General features: G+C 45.1%; 1 protein-coding gene across 1 annotated transcript; it reads right to left on the reverse strand.

Moving 5' to 3' along the window:
* Positions 1-1,778: 1,778 nt before the first annotated feature.
* On the reverse strand, positions 1,779-17,138 carry MAPK7 (mitogen-activated protein kinase 7). Its single transcript, XM_083376867.1, has 6 exons — positions 16,939-17,138; positions 13,449-13,614; positions 11,151-12,289; positions 8,759-9,681; positions 7,755-7,882; positions 1,779-6,708 (listed from the first exon to the last, which is right to left on the reverse strand). The coding sequence occupies exons 2-6, from the start codon at positions 13,565-13,567 to the stop codon at positions 6,555-6,557; spliced, it is 2,463 nt and encodes an 820-aa protein (XP_083232993.1). The 5' UTR covers positions 13,568-13,614; positions 16,939-17,138; the 3' UTR covers positions 1,779-6,554.
* Between the last annotated feature and the right edge of the window lie 3,084 nt (positions 17,139-20,222).

The following is a 20,222-nucleotide window of genomic DNA, read 5'->3' on the forward strand; positions in this document are numbered from 1 at the left end:
GATTGGTCCAAGGTCACCAGCTGGCTTTCATAGTTGAGGTGGAACTATAACTCTCCCGGTGATTGGTCCAAGACATCCAGCTGGCTTTCATGGCTAAGGCAGGACTTGAACTCATAGTCTTTGCTTTCTAGCCTGCTGCCTTAAACCACTAGGCCCAATGGCTCTCTTGCCCTTTGGGATTCAATGATTCACTAATGAAAAGGCAGGAAATTCTCTCATCTAGTGCCAATACTTTTACTGTATTGCTTTTGGGCACAATCCATTATTTCTTTTAAGCTTCTTTTGAAATGATTGGGAGAACAAAAACAGGAAGGAAAGGCGAGGCACAAAGTCCTCACAAAAGAATCATCATCGGTTTTAAATTCTAGCTGCAGTATACATACTGTATATGAGAATTTATGAAAGTTGTAACTCTTGGGGATCAAGGATGGACATTCCCAGAAGTAATGAAATAAACAGGGTTTTGCCCTCAAGCGCTCTCAGAGGTTAACCATGCAATAATTTTAGAAAATTAATTTGTCTCAGGTTTGGTTCTTTTCCTTATTTGTTTTTAAAAATGTCTGTGGTTTGTGTTTTTTTATCTCTGCTTCTCAACAAGGAGAAATGGTGACAAGTATCTAGCAAGCACCCTGATTTGAAGGTGCTTGGAAATACATTTTTTCTGTAACTTTCCTACACTGGTGTTTTTCTGACATGTGGATCACAACTGCCATCAACCTCAGTGGGTTTACTATCATAAGACCATAAAAATTGTGGTCAGACATGAGGGAAGCTGCTTACTCCAAGATATTTGATTCCTAGAGGGCTTTTTTTTTCAACTAAAATTTCCTTCCTTCCTTCTCTCCCTCCTTCCTTCCTTTCATCTATCCATCCATCCACCCATCCCACAGAGCAGATCACTTGATTCTGTGAATTTTTGCACAATACTTGAGCTAAGATGACCAAAGTGGAAATCAGCAAAGCTTTGCACACTAAATTTGACCACACTTAATAAAGCCATTTTTCCAGCACACAGAGCTTTAACCAACATATCTCCCGGCAGGGCTTCTGAGCAAAAATCCAAAGCACTGCATTCCTGAGAATTTTCGCATTAAGTTACTTGAAGCTTCTTGAGCTTTATTCAAAAGTTTATCCTGCTGTTGAGTCAACACTGACAAAAGGACTCCACCTCAAATATTGTAAGACTTCAAAACATGAGACACTTCCAACTGTGATCTTATTGGCATTCAAAGCTTTGGTTGGGTAATATACATATTTCTCTGAAATGAGAAGCTTCCGTTTTTGATTAGACATATCTGATGTACAGAAAAGGTCCAAAGCAAGGAATTTGGGAGCCTTGAGCAAGCTCATTTGTTTTGAAGTCAGAAGAAATATTTATTCAGTTTATATTCTGATTTGCTACCAAGAACTCAGGATGGTTTAGGCATTCTGGGAATTGACGTCCACACATCTTAAAGTTGCCAAGTTTGAAAAAAAAACTGCTTTAGATGGAGACTGATCAGGCTAGGACTGGGACAATTGTAAACAAAAAAGTTGTGACATTTTAGTCCTCTACCTCTTCTAGGGACTGGTTAACTGAGATACAGACAATGCTTTCTTGGGTTGTTTTTTAAATATCCTTAACATCACTTTGCTGCTTCCACCTCTTTTTTTATTTTTCAAAGAAAAACTAGAGTATTAGTGGAAAGTCTCAAAAACCAAACGTCTGGGAGATTATTCAAGCTGAGCCATATAGAAAGAAAACACTGTACCGGCCTTTTATAAATCACAATTTTAATAGAAAGTTCAATTAACAATTTCTTTTTTTTTCCTAAGACATCACTGGGGGGTGGGGGGGGGAAGTACACCACAACAGATAACTGACACAACTCTCAAAGCGCTCCAAACACGTTTCACATACAAATTCAAAGCTGCACCCAAGGCTTAATCCCAAATCTGATTTCTGAATCTTCAGAGATGAATTCTGTATTGGTCAGAAAAGTACATTCGGTTTCCGTGTACAGGTAGTCCTCGACTTACGACCATTCACTTAATGGCCATTTGAAGTTATAACAGCACTGAAAAACGTGACCTGACCAGTTTTCACACTTACGACCGCTGCACCATCCCCATGGTCATACGATCAAAATTCGGGCGCTTGGCAACTGAAATATATTTATCACAGTTGCACTGTCCCAGGATCACGTGATCACCATTTCTTAACCTTCTCAGCCAGTCAATGGAGAAAACCAGGCTCACTTACTGACCGCATGATTCGCTTAACAACTGTGATAAAAGATTGTAGAATAATCTTTTATTTTAACAACAACAGAAATTTTGGGCCCAATTGTGGTTGTACTTGAGGACTACCTGTATCAACTCTCAAATCCACACCCAGCAACACCCACACCACCATAGTGAAAGGCAACTGGGGGTGAATATGGATTAGTGCAACAATTTGGCCTTTTAAATATTTTAGGGGCGAAGCAACATTTACTTCGGAAGTAACAGGAAACTGATCCCAGCTAAGTCCAATTTAACTGGAGAGCAAATGATTTCACTTTGTAATTTGGAAAAGTTCTCTACTGAACAAAATATTTTGTATTTCCACACAGCAGTGTTTCTTAAACGTCCTTCTCCCAGGGAACCCTTCCTCCTTTTAAAAATTATGGAGGATCCCAAAAAAAAGGGGTTTTTTTTGGTATGTGTTATATTTCTCCCCATTTACCCTACTGCAAATTAAAACTGACGTATTCGTGCCTTTACCACTTCTCACAATTCTTTGAGGGGATTTTAATCAATATGCTAAAACTCCCATGCTTTTTTTTAATGTGTAGCCTTTAACTGGGCAAAATGGTGCATCATAAGAGCATTAATTTTTGAATCAACGTAACTCAAACGGGCTAACTTAAAAAATGCACCCCAAATCCAGGACCCCGTTACACACATGGAATTTGGTAAAGTGGTGGCTGCTTCAGCACCACCATGTTGCTGTGCCATAAGGGTCAACCATGATCACATGATCTTCATGGGCAAATCCCATCTTCCTTTCTGCCTCCTACGCCCAATCGGCTGGCGGCAAAGTCCCATGGGCGAGTAGCTATTGGCTGCTTTGGAACCGAGGCCAAAATCCGAAATCTTTTTAACAACAGTGATTGGTGAGGGAAGGGCAAGGGAGTGACTCCGATGCCTAGTGGTGAAGTAGGGCTGGCTGGAGACATCAACAGGTGAACCTGGAAGGAAGGGGACCTGTGGGAGAGGCCAGAATGGGAAGTTTCTTCTCACGATCTATGGCTCCTGTTGTTCCCACTCCTCCTGGCAAAGTGGCAGGCTGTTCCACAGGTCAACCGAGGAGGAGGAGGAGGAAGCTTCATCAGGGCTCTGCTGAAGATTGTGACGGGAGGGGGAAATGGTGCCAGCCTAGATTATATGTGAAAAAGGAGGATGATCCAAACAGTCACAAGTTCTTTAGTATTGCAATTATTTTTCAACATAGGCCGGCAAATAATTTTAAGGACTCCTGAAAGGGTCTCGTGAGGCCTCCAGAGATCCTAAGATCACACTTTCTTAAGAAACATTGCTTTAGAACAGGGGTCTCCAAACTTGGCAACTTTAAGACTCGTGGACTTCAGCTCCCAGAATTCCCCTTCTGGGAGTTGAAATCCACAGGTCTTAAAAGTTGCCAAGTTTGGAAACCCCTGCTTTGCAGGAACACAAAAGCTTCTCCACCCAAGATTTTAGACTCAATATTTGGGGAGGGGAGCCACAAGGGTTTATAAATAAAAGCCTTCTCAATTTTAAGGTAGGTAACTTAAAACATTTGGACAAATCTCGCAAAAGCATTTCCAAGGGTGGCATCATTGCTCTTTTTCAGCAATAACAAATACATCTACTCAAACTCAGGTGCCATCAAGTCCAGAGAGACTTACACTGAGGTAAAATTCTCCTTCATACATCTTTGACAGAACACGCTTAACCATGATTCATTGGGGGGGGATACACCCTCACATATAATTCAATGAGTTGGCTCAACATGCTAAGCCATGGTATACAAGCTGCAACACGTTCCCGCAACCAGAGTCAAAACAAACCACAGGATGGCTTCATTATTAGGTGAACCCAACGTTTGCACTGGAAGTGTAGAGAAATTCAGGCTGCTCCACAGAAAGCTTGGTCACAAATCCTATCCCTGTGCTGGTAAGATGGCAGCTTAAGAGATTTAGGGTTTGTCAACCAAACGCTTACCTCCTGGGCATACCAAAGCAGAAACATGTCCACCCAACTGGGTATGATAAAAAGATACAGGCACATATACATACACAAAATACATGCACGTACATTAAAGTGGCAGGCCATGTTAGTCACCAGGCTGAATATGCAAGGTCTTCACGAAGACAGACCATGTTGGCCTTATCAGGGCTACTATCGTTGGGCTGCAAAAGTCTAGATGACAGTAAAAGGGAACCAAAGCTCTCTGTCGGCTGCCACTTAAGGGTCACCCAGGTTTCTGCAGACCAGATAGGGTAGCGCCAGCCTTATGGAGACACTGTTACATGGCCACTGTCCAGAGGCACATTGATATGGCAAGTGGCAACCAGGATGCTGGAAACAAGCCTTGCCCAGCTACCTTGGACAGAGAAGGCTCTTAGAACGATCCTGGTAGATCAGATGTGGGGTAGAAACTGTATAACTTAGAGGGAAAAGTGGTCACCTCTCCTAGTAGACAGTACTATATGTATTGGTAGGTCACATCCCTCCCAAAGCAGAAGACAAAGTTGTACCATCTCTGTCTTCAAAACCTTGAGCGTAGGCACCATCAACGTTGCATATCTTCACTTCAAAAGCAGAAGGTTGCCTTGTATCAGGGCAATCACAAGTCACCGTTAACACCAACCAAGGAGAAAACTTGCATTTCCTGGACTTCCCTCCCCTTCCTCATAATTTCAAGGCTTCTTCCGCACGACAATATGGCACGTTGAGATGAAGCCCGGGAAGCCCTTTACATTTGTGTCTCTTTTCCATTGGAATCTGCGGGCCGTCCTCACAGCATTATTTGAGAGACAGCAGTTGCCAAGTTCTCCAGAACCTCACTTTGAGCAACCACAGTAGTAATCAATTGACAGTACAGCAAATCCTGTAGCATATAAGGCTGAAGCTTCCATTCTTGGTATTTCCAGTTAAAGAAATGCAGGAAATTCCTCTACCCCAAGATTTCGAGGAGGTATAGCTGGTCAGAATACAGCATATGAGATTGAACGGCCTGTCGGCCTAATTCAATACAAGGCAGTCTTTTGATGTCCACAAGTTTATAGTCCATCTGTTTCAATGTGCAGGGCAAAGCGTGGTATGAAAAAGACATTTCCCCACCTGCACCTTCCAAATGTACATGAACTTCAGCCTCCATTACCCCTAGGAGCCAGAGGACTATTTATTTATTAGATTTGTATCCCGCATTTATTTTGTACATGTCCCATCGGCCTCCTGCCTATTTTTCCCACACACTAGGATCTGGCCTGGACTGAAAGAGAGCAACTGCCCTCAAGTCACTCAGCCGGATTTCACACTTCATGGAGGACTGAAGTCTACAATACAGGTAATCCTCGACTTACAAAAGTTCATTTAGTGACCATTCAAAGTTACGACGGCACTGAAAAAAATGACCATTTTTCACACTTATGACCGTTGCAGCATCCGCACGGTCATATGATCAAAATCTGGACGCTTTGGCAACTGACTCATATTTATGACAGCTACAGTGTCCCGGGGTCATGTGATCACTTTTGGGGATCTTTTTACGAGCAAAATCAATGGGGAAGCCAGATTCACTAAACAGCCACGTTACTAGCTTAACTGCAGTGATTCATTTAATAACTCTGGCAAGAAAGGTCACAAAATGGGGCAAAATTCATTGAACAAATGTTTCACTTAGCAACAGAAATGTTGGCTCAATTATAGTCAGAAGCTGAGGACTACCTGTATCTGAGAGAGGACTGAAGGGAAGATTAGGGAAGCTAAAATCCGATACATCAGGGCACCAATTTGAAAACAGGTGTCTATGGAGGAAGGCTGGATTTGATGCATCTTTTTTATGAAAGACCTGGAGAACATGTTTTACATGAATTCTGCCCTTTCGAAGAGCTTTCAATATTCTAAACAGAAAATATCCATGTTTAATCGGCCATGAGGTAAGGAAACACAGTGTGGGGTCAAGCTAGAAAACTGATTGGATGCCTGTTTCCAAGGAAAGAGATGATGCATCCTTTAGTGTTTTTGCCAGAGTCCTTTCCTGATTTTTTTTTTTTGCGTCTTCCAACCTGCCCATAGAAGGCAGTGTAGAACCAAGTTTACTTCAACCCTTTATTGCAAAAGACAGCCCAATCCACCTTTGCTGTAAAGCAAAACAACAGAAATGCACAGGCACTGTGGTGACATTTCCAACCCAAGTCATTGAGAAGGCAAAGAGCCTTGATCTTTCACATCCACTGTAATGTTGTTGTTGTCGTCGTTTTTTGCAAAAAGAGAAAGAGAGGAGAGGGACAGAAGAGGAAGACGTTGGCCAACAGGATCTCGACTTCTCATGCATCTTGCAGGTCCGGAATGTCAGAGAGGATCATGGGAGAGCCCAACTGCAGTTCTTGCTGGAGGGACTCCATGTCAGCGGGGTTCATGCGATGGACCTCCAGCCAATCAGCGAGAAGCGAGGCTGAGAGTGGGGCAGAGTCACCTTGACTAATAAAGTACAAGAGAGAGAGAGTGTGAGAGAGAGAGACCAGGAGATGGGATGAAGACAAAGCAATGGACAACATGAACTCTAAATAATCTGGATCAGTGCTTCTCAGCAACTCTATGATGGCTGGGGAATTCTGGGAGTTGAAGTCCACACATTTTAGAGTTGCCGAGATTGAGAAACAATATACTAAATAAAATCCTAGAGTGTCTCCAGATAAAATTCTTTTTTATGGCATGAAGGCAGATCAAATTTAGCAATAGCTTCTGCAATATAGCTTTTGATGGAGCCCCCACCCACTTTAGCCTGTAGGGACTGCAAGAAAGTGAAGGGTCTGAGAGAGAGAACAGAGATTCATTTGGGGGGAAAACAGAAGACAAATTATATTATTATTCAGCAAACATACCTCCTGCTTCCTGTGAGGTGGCTTGGGCTGAAAGAGTATAAGTGACCCAAAGTCACCCAGCCAGCTTTAAGCCTAAGGAAGGCCTAGAAGTCTCCGAATTTCTAGGCCATTTAACCACTACTCAAACTGACTCTCCAAACGTCAACAAAATATAGGAAGAACGGCCATTGCAGATTAGGGAACAAATTTTAACTCATCCAAAATTTGAAAATCATGCAAAACCAGCCATCCACAAGATTTTGCCTTCCAGATACGTTGGGCCTCATCTCTAATAATCTTCATGGGACTAGCTGGCCTTTGTGTGGGGGGTTGAAGGGGAGCAGGTAGTAGAAGACAGATTCCAACTAAGCAATGGTCCTTGTCAGATCTTACCACTGTCAGATCTTGGCTCCTCCTTGTCTTACATCTATCAAAAGAAGATTGCCCTGTTGTCAATGGTATCAGAGCAAGTAAGCCAATAAGAAGACAGTCGCCTTCTTTGTCTATTAATTAGGGCCATGTTGCTTCCTGCTGCCCATCAAGAAGCTAGTTCCAACGAAAGTAAATATCTGTTCCTGAATGCATGTATTCTTCCACCGATTCCACGGCCCACACTTCTCCCCACAAAGCCCCAACAAACAGGACACATGAAACCCCTCTCACCTCTCTCTATTCTCTCCCACCATGTCGAAAGACTGATTCAGGAATTCTTCCAGGTCAAATCCAACCCCGTAACCGGCACCGCTGCCTTTGGGCGTTCCAGAGAAGACAGGAGGCAAAAGATCTTCCACCTGGAATGAAGTATCAACAAAAATTAATGTAGGACTACCAATGATTTGAAGACAAGGGTCTCTCCATACAACCTGCACGAATAGCTCAGTTGCTCAGCTGTCCCTTGCACCATGAGCAAACTATCTTCTCAACCTGATACCCTAAGGCAGGGGTCTTCAAACTTGGCCCTTTTATGACTTGTGGACTTCAACTCCCAGAATTCCTCAGCCAGGAAAGGCACGCTGGCTAAGGAATTCTGGGAGTTGATGTCCACAAATCATAAAAGGGCCAAGTTTGAAGACCCCTGCCCTAAAGAGATATCCCATAATCCCCCCCAATCAGCATCTTTTTTGGATACGCTGTTCAAAAATTACGGATGTTAAAGCACATCTGGAGCACAGCAGGAAAACACTGGCTTGTCAACCAGTGCAAATAAAAGGAAAGGAAGTGTAAGGTTCAAAGAAGTCAGCTGCATTTGAACAACCCTCACGAGTCAGAGAAATAAACAAGTTTAAACTTGCTAAATTCCTTTCAGTGGGAGTTGAACAAAATTAATGTTCTCCAGATCTGATCCAGAATAAACAGCTTTATTCAAGGCAACCAACACACACACACACACACACCAAAAAGGACTGTGCTCCTTTCTCAGGCTGCAAAAAGACTCTTTGCTTATCTCTAGGATAAGAGAAACGCTGCAGCCTGGGAATTCAGCTATTGAGCATCCTGCAGAAATGGCATTAGGTTTACCATGAGCATCTTCTAGAGCTGCCAAAGGCTCCCAACTCTTGGGGATTATAGCAAGGGATTTTAGGAAGGGGACAAACACCAGTGGGCTGACTACCCCCAGCCATGTATCCTCCTGATATCAAAAGGAAGAGCCCCTCAAGGGCTTTTACCTGAGATTTGGACAGCTGCTGCGTTACAACGTTGATATCAGGAGATTCTGATGGAAGTCCTGAGGCCACCTGGGACTGAACTGACCCTCTAGTTTCTTCTGTGGTCAACGCCTGGGGCGGAAGTTCAGACTTGTCCATCTCCGACTGGAACAGAGGCTGATCCGCCCCAGCTCTTGCCACAAAGTTGACAACTGGTTCTGGCAAAGGCCCGGCGGGTGCCACCTCAGGCTGACCAACAGGCAGTTGCCCAGACACAGCCCAGTTCTCAGGCGGAGAGACGCTACGCCACGCATTGAGGGCTGTCACACCGTACGGACCTTGGAAGATCTCGCTCGGGGCATACTTGATGTTCAAGAGGCACTCGGACTTGGCAGGGATGGCTTTGGGGCAAGCCGGGGTGGCCACCACGAAAGGGGCAGTCTGCGCTGGGAAAAAGCGAATGACGTTGGCATTGGAGGCCTGGACCGAGGCTAGCTCGGTCCCCACCGGAAGAAGAGTGAGTTTGGGGGCAAGGCCTGGTGCCGCTTTGTCGGAAAAAGCAAGGAATTCAGAAGGGGCTGGGGTGCCATGAGAAGGGGTGGGCGTCATGCAGGTCGATGGGTGGGCCTGCGGGGGCAAGGGCTTGGCGGCAGGAACTGAAGGGAGGGCGTGACTGGCAGGGGTTTTCTGGGGTGGGACCGTGGACCCATTTGGGATTGGCTTGTTCTGGGTGCGGTCCACCATCTTGGTCCACCTTTCCAGAAGGTTCCGGTCGTTCTCAGTCAGCATGTCCTTGTGCTCCCGTTCCTTCTCCTTCTTCTGCTTCTCTCGCTCCTTGGCCCGTTCCTGGCGACGCTTCCGTTTCTCCTCCCTCTCGCGCTGGCGTTCCTTCGCCGTTACCGGTCTCCGGATATCAGGAGTCTCTGGGACAGAGCAAGGTATATCTGCAAGACAGAAGGAGCCAGGGGTGTCCGTGAAGGAGGAGTCCCAAAAGTGAAGATGACGGCTGGCAAATACATTATCAAGACCACGCTTAAAAAAAAAGAAAAGAAAAGCATACGTCACAGATTAGCATCACTCCAGGTAGTTCTCAACTTACAACAATTTGTTTAGTGGCCATTGGAGGTTACAACAGCACTGACAGAAAGTGACTTACGACTGTTTTTCATACTTACGACCGTTGCAACATCTCCCACGGTCACGTCATCAAAATTCGGATGCTTGGCAACTGGTTCATGTTTATGACGCTTGCAGCATCCCCGGGGTCACGCGATCCCCTTTTGTGACCTTCCAATAAGCAAAGTCAAAGGGGAAGGCCAGATTCACTTAACAACCATGTTGCTAACTTAACTGCAGCTATTCCATTAACTACGGTGGCAAGAAAGGCAGTACAATGGGGCAAAAGTTGCTTAACAAGTGTCTCGCTTAGCAACAGAAATCTGTGGCGCAGTTGTGGTTGTAAGTCGAGCACTACCTGTATTTTCACTCTGATTCTCTCAAAGTTTCTCAGCATTTTCCTGGCTTCTAACCAGGGATTACAGCTTATCATGCTCATACTGTATCCAGGATCCAACCCCTTTTGTCTCTCTTGAACCTTGGAAAACTAACAATTGCTGTCAAGTCCCTTTTCAAAGCAGGTTTCTAAGACTCTACAACAATATTCATTTCTTAGTAGCTTCATAATATGCTACACTTCTGTCTGGAAAGAATATTCAAGGTTGCTTTGCATTGAAAACAAGCCAGATGTAAAAATGACAGAAGAACAAATACAAAGCTAGAAAGGTGAAAACATTTGCATCTCTGTGCTTTGCTGCAATTATTTACATCTCGCTCTTCAGGGTTACAATCTCCCAAGAGTAGTTTCAAGCAACACAGTAATTGCTAAGATGCAATATTATCCAGATGCAATATTACATGCAACAAATATTATCTGATTCCTTTTTTAAAAAAACAACAACCTTAACTTACTTCTAAAAGATTCCTTGATTTTGATTTTGGATGAATTTGAAAAGGTAGTCCTCAATTTATAGCCATTCATTTAGCGACCATTTGAAGTTACAGTGGCATTCAGGCGCTTGGCAACTGGCATGTACTTATGACAGTTGCATTGTCCTGGGGTCATGTGACCACCACCTGCAACCTTCCCAGCCGGCTTCCAACAAGTCAATGGGGGAAGCCGGATTGGCTCGCTTCACTTAATAACTATACGATTCGCTTAACAACTCTGTCAAAAAAAATCGTAAAAAGGGGAAAATCGACCGTCTTGCTTAGCATTGGAAAATTTGGACTCAACTGTGGTTGTAAGTCGAGGTTTACCTGTATATCAGAGAGAGCGCGAGTTAAATAACTAGATTATCTCTGACCTCGAGGCCTGGCATATCACTTCCCAGGGCCAAACTGGAGAAAGCTTTACCTTTGTTTTTATTCCGGAGTGCAGATTGCAGGATGAGGGCTTTGAGAGCAGCTTTAGTGTCCTCTGAGATGGCGCCTTCCCGCTTCGGTGGGGCCACTGGGGCCTCGGCCTCTGCCTTTACTTCTGGCTGCGTGACAGAAGAAGCCACGAGAGGAGAGGAGAAGTCAATGGCCTCTGTTGGGTAAGGCATGGGAGAGGCCATCGCATAATCGTCATCGGCGCACGGAGAACCAGCACTGGGCATGTCAATGTCACTGCAGCGCAGCAGAAGCGCCTGGTTAGCGGTACTATCATCCACCCCGCCGTCCACAACGGCCGGCGTAAGAGTGGGCTTGAAACTGATCTGCCGCCGGATGCCTTCCCGGCGTTCGTGGAAGTCCTTGATTTCCGCCACAATGGTCTCCTTGATTTGTTCCTTGGTCAGCACCTGTTTGTCAAAGTCAAAGTCAAAAGCTGGGACACAATCGGGCTCGTCATCCGGGTCGTGATACTTACACAGGAACGGGTGGTTCAAGGCCTCCACTACAGAGATGCGCTCACGCGGGTCGAAGCGGAGCATCTTGGAGAGCAAAGACAAGGCCTTCCGGTCTGCGTTCTGGTAGAGGCTCTCCCAGGGCACCGGCTGGCGCGACGGCAGGCTTTGGATGTAGGCGCGCACCCGGTCAGCACCGATGGAATGGACCACTTTGGCGGGGGGAGTGCCCAGGACGGTGATGATCAGCTGCAGCTGGTGGATATAGTTTTTCCCGGGAAAAAGCTGCTTCCGCCCAAGCATCTCTGCAAAAATACACCCCACCGACCACATGTCTATAGCCTGTGTGTACTCATGCAGAGACAGCATCAGTTCTGGGGCTCTGTACCAGCGAGTGGCCACGTACTCCGTCATGAAGTACTTGTATTCAACCGGCTTGGTGCAGAGGCCCCGGGCCATGCCAAAGTCACCGATCTTCAGCTCGCAGTTCTCATTGATCAGCAGGTTGCTGGGCTTGAGGTCTCGATGGATGACATTAGCCGAGTGGATGTACTTAAGGCCTCGGAGGAGCTGGTAGAGGAAGTAGCGCACGTGCTCCAAAGTGAGAGGCTGCGACGAATGGATAATCTGGTGGAGGTCGCTCTCCATTAAGTCTAGCACCACATAGCTGCCACCGGGGGGGGAGAAAAAGGGGGCACAAGTCAATAAAAGAGTGAATCTGGAGTGTTGCTCACATACTTGCTGAATAATCTTGGACCTCTTATGCAAACACACAAACCTTCCTTGTTGGGGTGGTTGTGAAAATAACCCTGGGCGCTATTCGAGAGCCAAATGGTAGCACTGCACATACATTGATGTGCACATGACATATTGATGTGATCACCTAGAAGAAGAGTAAAAGAATCATAACAGGGCAAGGAGGCAGGGGATGTTATGGTTCCCCTCTCCTGAGGATGTCATCCCGCAAAACCAAGATGGAGAGCCTTCTCTGTAGTGGCTCCTTCCCTGAGGAACATCAACCACCTAGAGATAAGATTGGCCCCCACTTGTTCTTGTATTAAACTTTTATCCTTATAAGCCACCAGGGTGAGTCGGGTGGTCCTATATATTTTCTTAAATAAATGAATAAACAGTGGCCTTCGTACATTTTGATCCTACTTCCTTGAATTGAGAAAGCACACATGCTATTTCCAAGTCAATAAAATATTCACAATAAGCCTGGAAAATAAGTACAAGAGAGATATTGGAACTCTGCTATCATGTCACCCCTCGTCCTTCTCTTCATTAAACACAGAAATGTCAAACACAAGGCCCGGGGGCCAGATCCGGCCCGTGAAGCGGTTTCATGCGGCCCACGAAGCCATCCTGGAAACAGTGAGGGAACGGCCCCCACTGCCTTGGCCCTGGCCCAGAGACCCTCCTTCTGCCAGAGACCCTCAGATCTGTCCCACTCCTGCCCAGGCCCCCATAGGCACCCTTGATGTGAACGATGTAGAGCTGGCCACACCCACCCCGTAGGCCATACGCACTTTAGCCACGCCCACCCAGTAGGCCATTCCCACCCAGGCCACACCCACCCGGCCCCCTGAGGGCAACCGCAATGCTGATGCGGCCCTCAATGAAATTGAGTTTGACACCCCTGAACTAGACAAACCCAATTCCAGCAAACATTCCTTGTAGGTTTTAGCCTCCTGATCATCTTTGCTGCTCTTTTCTGCACTCTTTCTAGAGTCTCAACATCTTTTTTACATCGTGGTGACCAAAACTGGCTGGAATATTCCAAGTGTGGCCTTACCGAGGCATTGTAAAGTGGTATTAACACTTACACGGACTTGAATTCAGCATAAGGCACGGAAGGTTTCAGGATATCCTTGATGGCAATGATGTTATCATGCTTGAAATGTTTCAAGATTTTAAGTTCCCGGAGGGTACGCTTGGCATTCATCACCACGTCAAAGGCATTTGGAATCTTCTTGATCGCCACCTGCTGGCCTGTGAAGTGAAAAACAGGAGAGAGGTGAGATATATCTGACACATTCTCCAAATCCCTAGTTTGTATGTCACTCTAAAGCAGGGGTGTCAAACTGCCAGCCCACGGGCCCAGATGCACCTTGGTGAAACCGTGCTCACCCCATTGCCGGCAATGGGAAAAAAAGTCACAATACGTCGCGACACGTCACATGACGTTGCGAGTTTGACACCCCTGCTCTAAACGTTCTTAGATGCATTCTGACAAGCACTGGGGTGGATTTTTTATTTCCTAACTGGTTATACATTTTTAAATCTAATGGCTTTTATTGGGGAGAGGATTTGTGGAATGTTTTCTTAGTGCAATGTTTCCTTTAAAATATAACAGAAAAAGGGGGGGAAAGGAACAAAACACAAAAATAACTACAACAGATACCTTCTCACAGGGGGAAAATGCATAAAAAGTACTTTAAGGAAAAAAAAGTGGAAAAAATACAAATTAAAAAAAAGGATAATATATTAGTATAAGAGTTAACATTTACAATTCTATAGATACTGACCTAATGTAAATATTACTCAAAAGCATATACAGGTAGTCCTCGACTTACAACAGTTCATTTATTGACCATTCACAGTTACAACAGCACTGAAAAAGTGACTTATGGCCGCTTTTTACACTTACGACCATTGTAGCATCCCCACGATCACATGATTAAAAGTCAAACACTTGACAACTGAATCGTGTTTCGGACAGTTGCAATGTCCCGGGGTCATGACATCCCCCTTTGCAACATTCTGACAAGCAACGTCAATGGGGAATCCTGATTCACTTAACAGCCATGTCACTAACTTCACAACTGCACTGATTCACTTAACAACTGTGACAAGAAAGGTTGGAAAAACAGGGCAAAATTCACTAAACCGTCTCACTTAGCAACAAAAATTCTGGGCTCAATTGTGATTGTAAGTCAAGGACTACCTATATATTTATTTCTAATATATTGATGTGGGAATTCAGCCTATTCGGTCCATTTATGTTACACTGCACTGCATGAGTTCAGAAAGTAGATAATTCACTTTCCAAACTATGATACTTCACAAATCCAACAACTAACACCTTTCCTTAACCACTGTTTACAAATGAAACACACAGAGCTGGTTTTGAATTCATACAGGTAGATCTTGACTTTCCACTGGTCACTTAGCAACAATTCAAAATTACAACAGACACCCAAAAGCTATGCCATCTGGTTCTGTAGTTCCGACTCTACACACACCTCTTTGATCACAAGACCGCATTTTGGACCACTTGGTAACCAGTTCACCTTTACCACTGGTAACAGCATTCCACAGTCACATGGTCACAGTTTAAATTTTTTCACCAGCTTTTGGTCTTTTGGGCCAAAAAAACACCCGTAAGGAATATATTGATTTGCTTAATTGCCACTGCATTTCCAAAATGATAGCAGCATTCACTTAACCACTATTACAAAAAAAAGTAATAAAACCAAATGCAAATCATGTGGGTGCCTTGACTTATGACTGCCATGACACAAAATGGAAATTTTGAGCTCCATTACGGACATAAGTAGAGGACAAGATGAACCAAAGTAAACAACTACATTATTCCTCAATTCAGACAATTTTTGAATCTAACTTAAACATTTAATGTACTTTGGGACCTTGACATTTGTGTAGGTCTTATGCCAATGATCTGCTGTGTATTTCAGCACACTATCTAAAACCAACTTTCTCTATTTCTCAGTGTTTGGCAAGTTTTTCCCGGCCTGGCAGTTCCTTTAGAACAGGGGTCTTCAAACTTGGCCCTTTTATGACTTGTGGACTTCAACTCCCAGAATTCCTCAGCCAGCCTGGCTGAGGAATTCTGGGAGTTGAAGTCCACAAGTCATAAAAGGGCCAAGCTTGAAGATCCCTGCTTCCTAAAATTCCCAGCCAGCATGATGGAAGAATTTTGAAGCTGTAGTCCCAAAAGAGATGGAGGGCAGATGGTCAAGAAAGGCTGTCTTAGTTCCAGGCACTGAGTTTGAACATCGCATAGGCAAAAGCATTCTGAAGGATTCTGTGTTAACAGAAAATGTGTGGGCCCGGCAATGTCAATTTCAGTATATTGATAAGATGCATACCCAGAAGCATAGACTTTAAAAAGTGAACATCAAGGGGGTGGCCTAAAGCCAGGAGATTGACCTTTAGTTCCACCTAACACCTGAAAGTTGGTTGGGTGACTTAGGGCCAATTGCCAGGAGTTCTAGTCCTGCCTTACACATGAAAGCTGACTGGATGACTTTGGACCAATCACAGAAGACTCTGAGTTCTAGTCCCATTTTAGGCATGAAAACCAGCTGGGTAATTTTGGGCCAGTCATTTTCTCGCAGTCCAACACACACCTCACAGGGTTGTTGTGGTGGGGAAAACAGGAAGCAGGAATATTACATATGTTGACTGTCTTGAGTTATTCAAGAGAGAGAGAGAGAGAGAGAGAGAGAGAGAGAGAGAGAGAGAGAGAGAGAGAGAGAGAGAGAGAGAGGGGTAGAGGTATATATTGGGATAAAAGTCTAATAAGTGGCTCATTAATCTGTACAGTTTGTTACCGGTTTTAATACTAATACATAAAATATCTGCTAAGAGTAAATTACAGGTAGTCCTAGTTTAGCGACCACAATTGGAATCAGTGGAATGGGACAACTCACCACAGCTAACTCTATGCGGCCAACTCAACGTGGGACAACTTGCCTCAGGACAACAATTACACTAATATCGAAGAAACGGTGGAATAAAATCATCAAAAAAAGGATGCCAACAGAGGGGCAAAATGAAATGTGAATGACAAAAATGAAAAAAAATATTTTAAATAATTCAAATTGAATTGTTGCATTCTCCCGTAGCGAGTTGTCCCGTGGCGAGTTGGCTGCAGCAAACTGTCATAGCCCGAAAATCAGCAATTCGTCACTAAGCAAAGCAGTTAAGTGAAACCACAACTGGGCTTATGAAAACTCAATTCAGTTTTCCTTCAGTTTTCCAAACCTATGGAGATCATAAGGGCAAAGTTTGGCTGCATTGTTATTTTTTTCATCACAATCATAAATACAAGTCAATGGCTGTACGAGGCAGTAGCTAAATGAGGACTTCCCATACGCATTAATATTTCAGGGTACTAAACCCAAACTTTGCGGAAAACACCAGACAGAAAACAGCAGGAAATATACTGCTGATACACACTGCTAGTCAAGGAGAATTTCTCTATGCCCCACCTCTTTGCAGCAAAGAAAACCACATAAGATCAACAGCCACCCAGCAGAGAACAGGGTGAGGTTCTCTGACTCAACACACCTGTGTCTTTGCGTCGTGCTGAGCTCACCACACCGTAAGCTCCGGTGCCAATTGTTTCAATGACTTCATACTCATCTCCCACTTCAAAGGTGACGTCAAATGACCGGGCCTTCAAAATGGCTAAGTTCTTCGCTGCCACTGTGGCCTGATGGGTGGACTCCTGCTTGGTTTGACTCTGAGCTGCTTCCTCGCCCTCATCTTCCACTGGGGGTTCAGCCATGGTCTGTCACATCCCCAAACACACAAATACACATAAAGAGACAAACGTAAATTATGAGGTTACGGTCCAATGCCCAGCTTCCTACTCTCTGCTTTGTTACAGGAAATGTAGCAGGTGGACACAGAAGCCAAGCCTTCAAACTGTGTGGTACCCAGGCTGTTTAAGTTAACCAAAATATCAGTAGAGTTTAGCAGTTGATGAACAGTGAATGGAATAGGGTCAGCTAGAGGTACATCTGGCTTACCAGAGAACCAGTTTAGTTAAGGTGGTTAAGGCAACAGACCAGAAACCAGAAGACCTTGAGTTCTAGCCCCACTTTAGACCCAAAGCTGATGAGTGACTCTGGGCCAGTCGCTCCCTCTCAATCCTAGCAGAAGGAAAGGGCAAATCATTTCCAAAGATCTTGCCAAAAAAATGGAAGGAACTAGTCCAGGCAGTTGCCAGGAGTCAAAAGTGACTTGAAGACACACAGACACAAAAGTCTTAGGATAAGCTCTTTGTTCATGTTGTTTTAATTTGTTTGGGGTTTCAAAATCTATTACTAAACATTTTTATCCTGGAATACTATTCTCCATCTCCAGAGTCCTCAGTGATTATAGATGGGCTTCAAGACATACCACTTTTTAAATATGTGCCAACTTTGTTACAATGTAGGCACAAGCTGAAAGTGCTTGTATTCACTACAGCATTTCAAACCTCAGACTAATTTCTGCTGAAATATTCACTGACTATAATATTTTATAGGCTTTAGTACTGCATATTTTGGAATGATGGGCAAGATGACCGGAAAAATATGAGTCAGTTATATCAATATACAAAACATATAATTGAATGTAGTGCATTGTTTCACCCCTGCCCCGCTGTAACTGACCTCAGTTAGCTACCGTAGCTATGCAGATTGTAATGAGAAGTCAGAAATAAAGCACAGAATACAATTAAGAGAGAACACAATTAAGAGCAAATAATGAACCATCTTGCACAAAAGTGGCTGTGCAAATCATCTGAGACAAACTCAAAGTTACTTGCAAGATAATTCAACCTACTTAGCACCTTGAAATAAAAGTACTTTTTATAAAGTACTGTAAAAAAAAGATGGATACAAAGCTTGAGAATGGAAGGTGAAAGAAAAGTTCCTTTTTAATTTAGGAACAGGAGAGCAAAGAACTCAGCAGCGAGTAGTCTTCAGCTTAAGTCCCTCTGACTGGGAAAATGAAATAGGGCAGGATGGCAGTTTAATCTGCCAGCCTGAAATTGAGAAGAATCTATTATGGGATGGGATGGGGTGGGGTGAGGGAGGGAGGGAAGCATGGAGAAGTTGTTCTCCTACCAATCAAAACACGATTGTCACTGACATTTCAGAAAGGAGAAAAAAAATAATAATAATTCCTCCTCCCCATCAGCTCCTAGGACAGAGTAAGATTAAGAAGTAAACTGGGCTGGATTTAGAGAGAAAAAAAGGGAAGATGTCACTAGCCAATTTGATGGAGCAGAAAAGGAAAACTTTGTAGGAAGGGAGAGAAACACTTTTGATACGGTAGTTAAGGCACTTGCCCAAGACTGGGGAACCGCAGGGAGTCTAATCCCACCCTGAGTCATTAAAAACTCCCCGAGCGACTTCGCGTCAGCCACACTCCCTCCGTCCAACAGGACAAAAGAACGAAGGGAGACCCAACCCCATGTTGACCTCTCGGACCATGACAGCAAATTCGGGCGCTTATTGGGGAAGGGCTGGGGTTGAGTGGCCAAGCTGAATGTGTCCGGAGCACCCCAAATGGAGCCAAGCGGGGATGGGGAGGAGAACAAGAAGGAGGGGAAAGGGCTGCCGATCGCGTGGGGAAGGGGGCAGAGGGGCTGAACGATGAGCTGGAGAGGTTGTTGCAATGCAAGGGAAAAATGCCATCCCTTTGGCCAATCTCCTACCAGCTGGAACCGTCTCTGCCTAACGAGGAAGGAAGGAAGGAAGGAAGGAAGGAAGGAAGGAAGGAAGGAAGGAAGGAAGGAAGGAAGGAAGGAAGGAAGGAAGGAAGGAAGGAAGGAAGGGGAGAGAGAAGGTTCCCCACCTGCCAAAGATGCGAGACGGGGCGCCGAAGGTCCGAGGAGGTGGAGGACAACAGGGGCGGTTCCCTCTCTGGTCCGCTTACTCCCCCCCCTCCCCCGGTGATGGCTCGCCCGGCTGATCGAGAGTGCCCGGATGTTACGGCTCCGGCTGCTCCTCGGCCAATCAAAACGCAGGCGGGGCGTGGCTCCGAGGGCGAAAGACCGCCCCCCCGAGATTGCTCCGGCGTCGGTACCTTTCTTGAACGAAATGAGACGCCCCACCTCGCCCGCTTCGGAGAGCCAATCGGAGAGCGCGGAGGGAGAAAAAAAGAAAAAAGAAAAAAAGCAAGGGAACCAATGAGAGAGGGAATAAAGTAATATTAAAATACGAGCGGAGCCCTTCTGTAGCCTTGTCGCCTTAGGTCAGGGGTCTTCAAACTTGGCCCTTTTATGATTTGTGGACTTCAACTCCCAGAATTCCTGAGGAATTCTGGGAGTTGAAGTCCACAAGTCATAAAAGGGCCTAGTTGGAAGACCCCCGCTGGTGGACTTCAACTCCCAGAATTCCTCAGTCAGTGTGCCTGGCTGAGGAATTCTGGGAGTTGAAGTCCACAAGTCATAAAAGGGCCTAGTTGGAAGACCCCCGCTGGTGGACTTCAACTCCCAGAATTCCTCAGTTAGTGTGCCTGGCTGAGGAATTCTGGGAGTTGAAGTCCACAAGTCATAAAAGGGCCTAGTTCAGGGGTCAGCAACCTGAAACAGTGAAAGAGCCACTCGGGACCGGTTCCCTCACAAAAGGAAAAACTGGGAGCCGCAAAAAATGTGTTCGCATGGGTGTGCGCAGAACAGGGTTTGACTGAAGAGTGGAGCCAAGGCGAGATAGGCACCTGCCCTGCATATTTGAATTGATTGGTTGAACTTTTTTAGTCCCACTTTTTTTTTTGGACTGCACATGGCAGAGGACTGGGAGCCACAGGAGACGGCTGAAAGAGCCACATGCGGCTCCGGAGCCGCGGGTTGCAGACCT

The sequence above is a fragment of the Vipera ursinii genome (genome assembly GCF_947247035.1).
Source record: "Vipera ursinii genome assembly, chromosome: Z".
In the NCBI taxonomy this organism is placed as follows: domain Eukaryota; kingdom Metazoa; phylum Chordata; class Lepidosauria; order Squamata; family Viperidae; genus Vipera; species Vipera ursinii.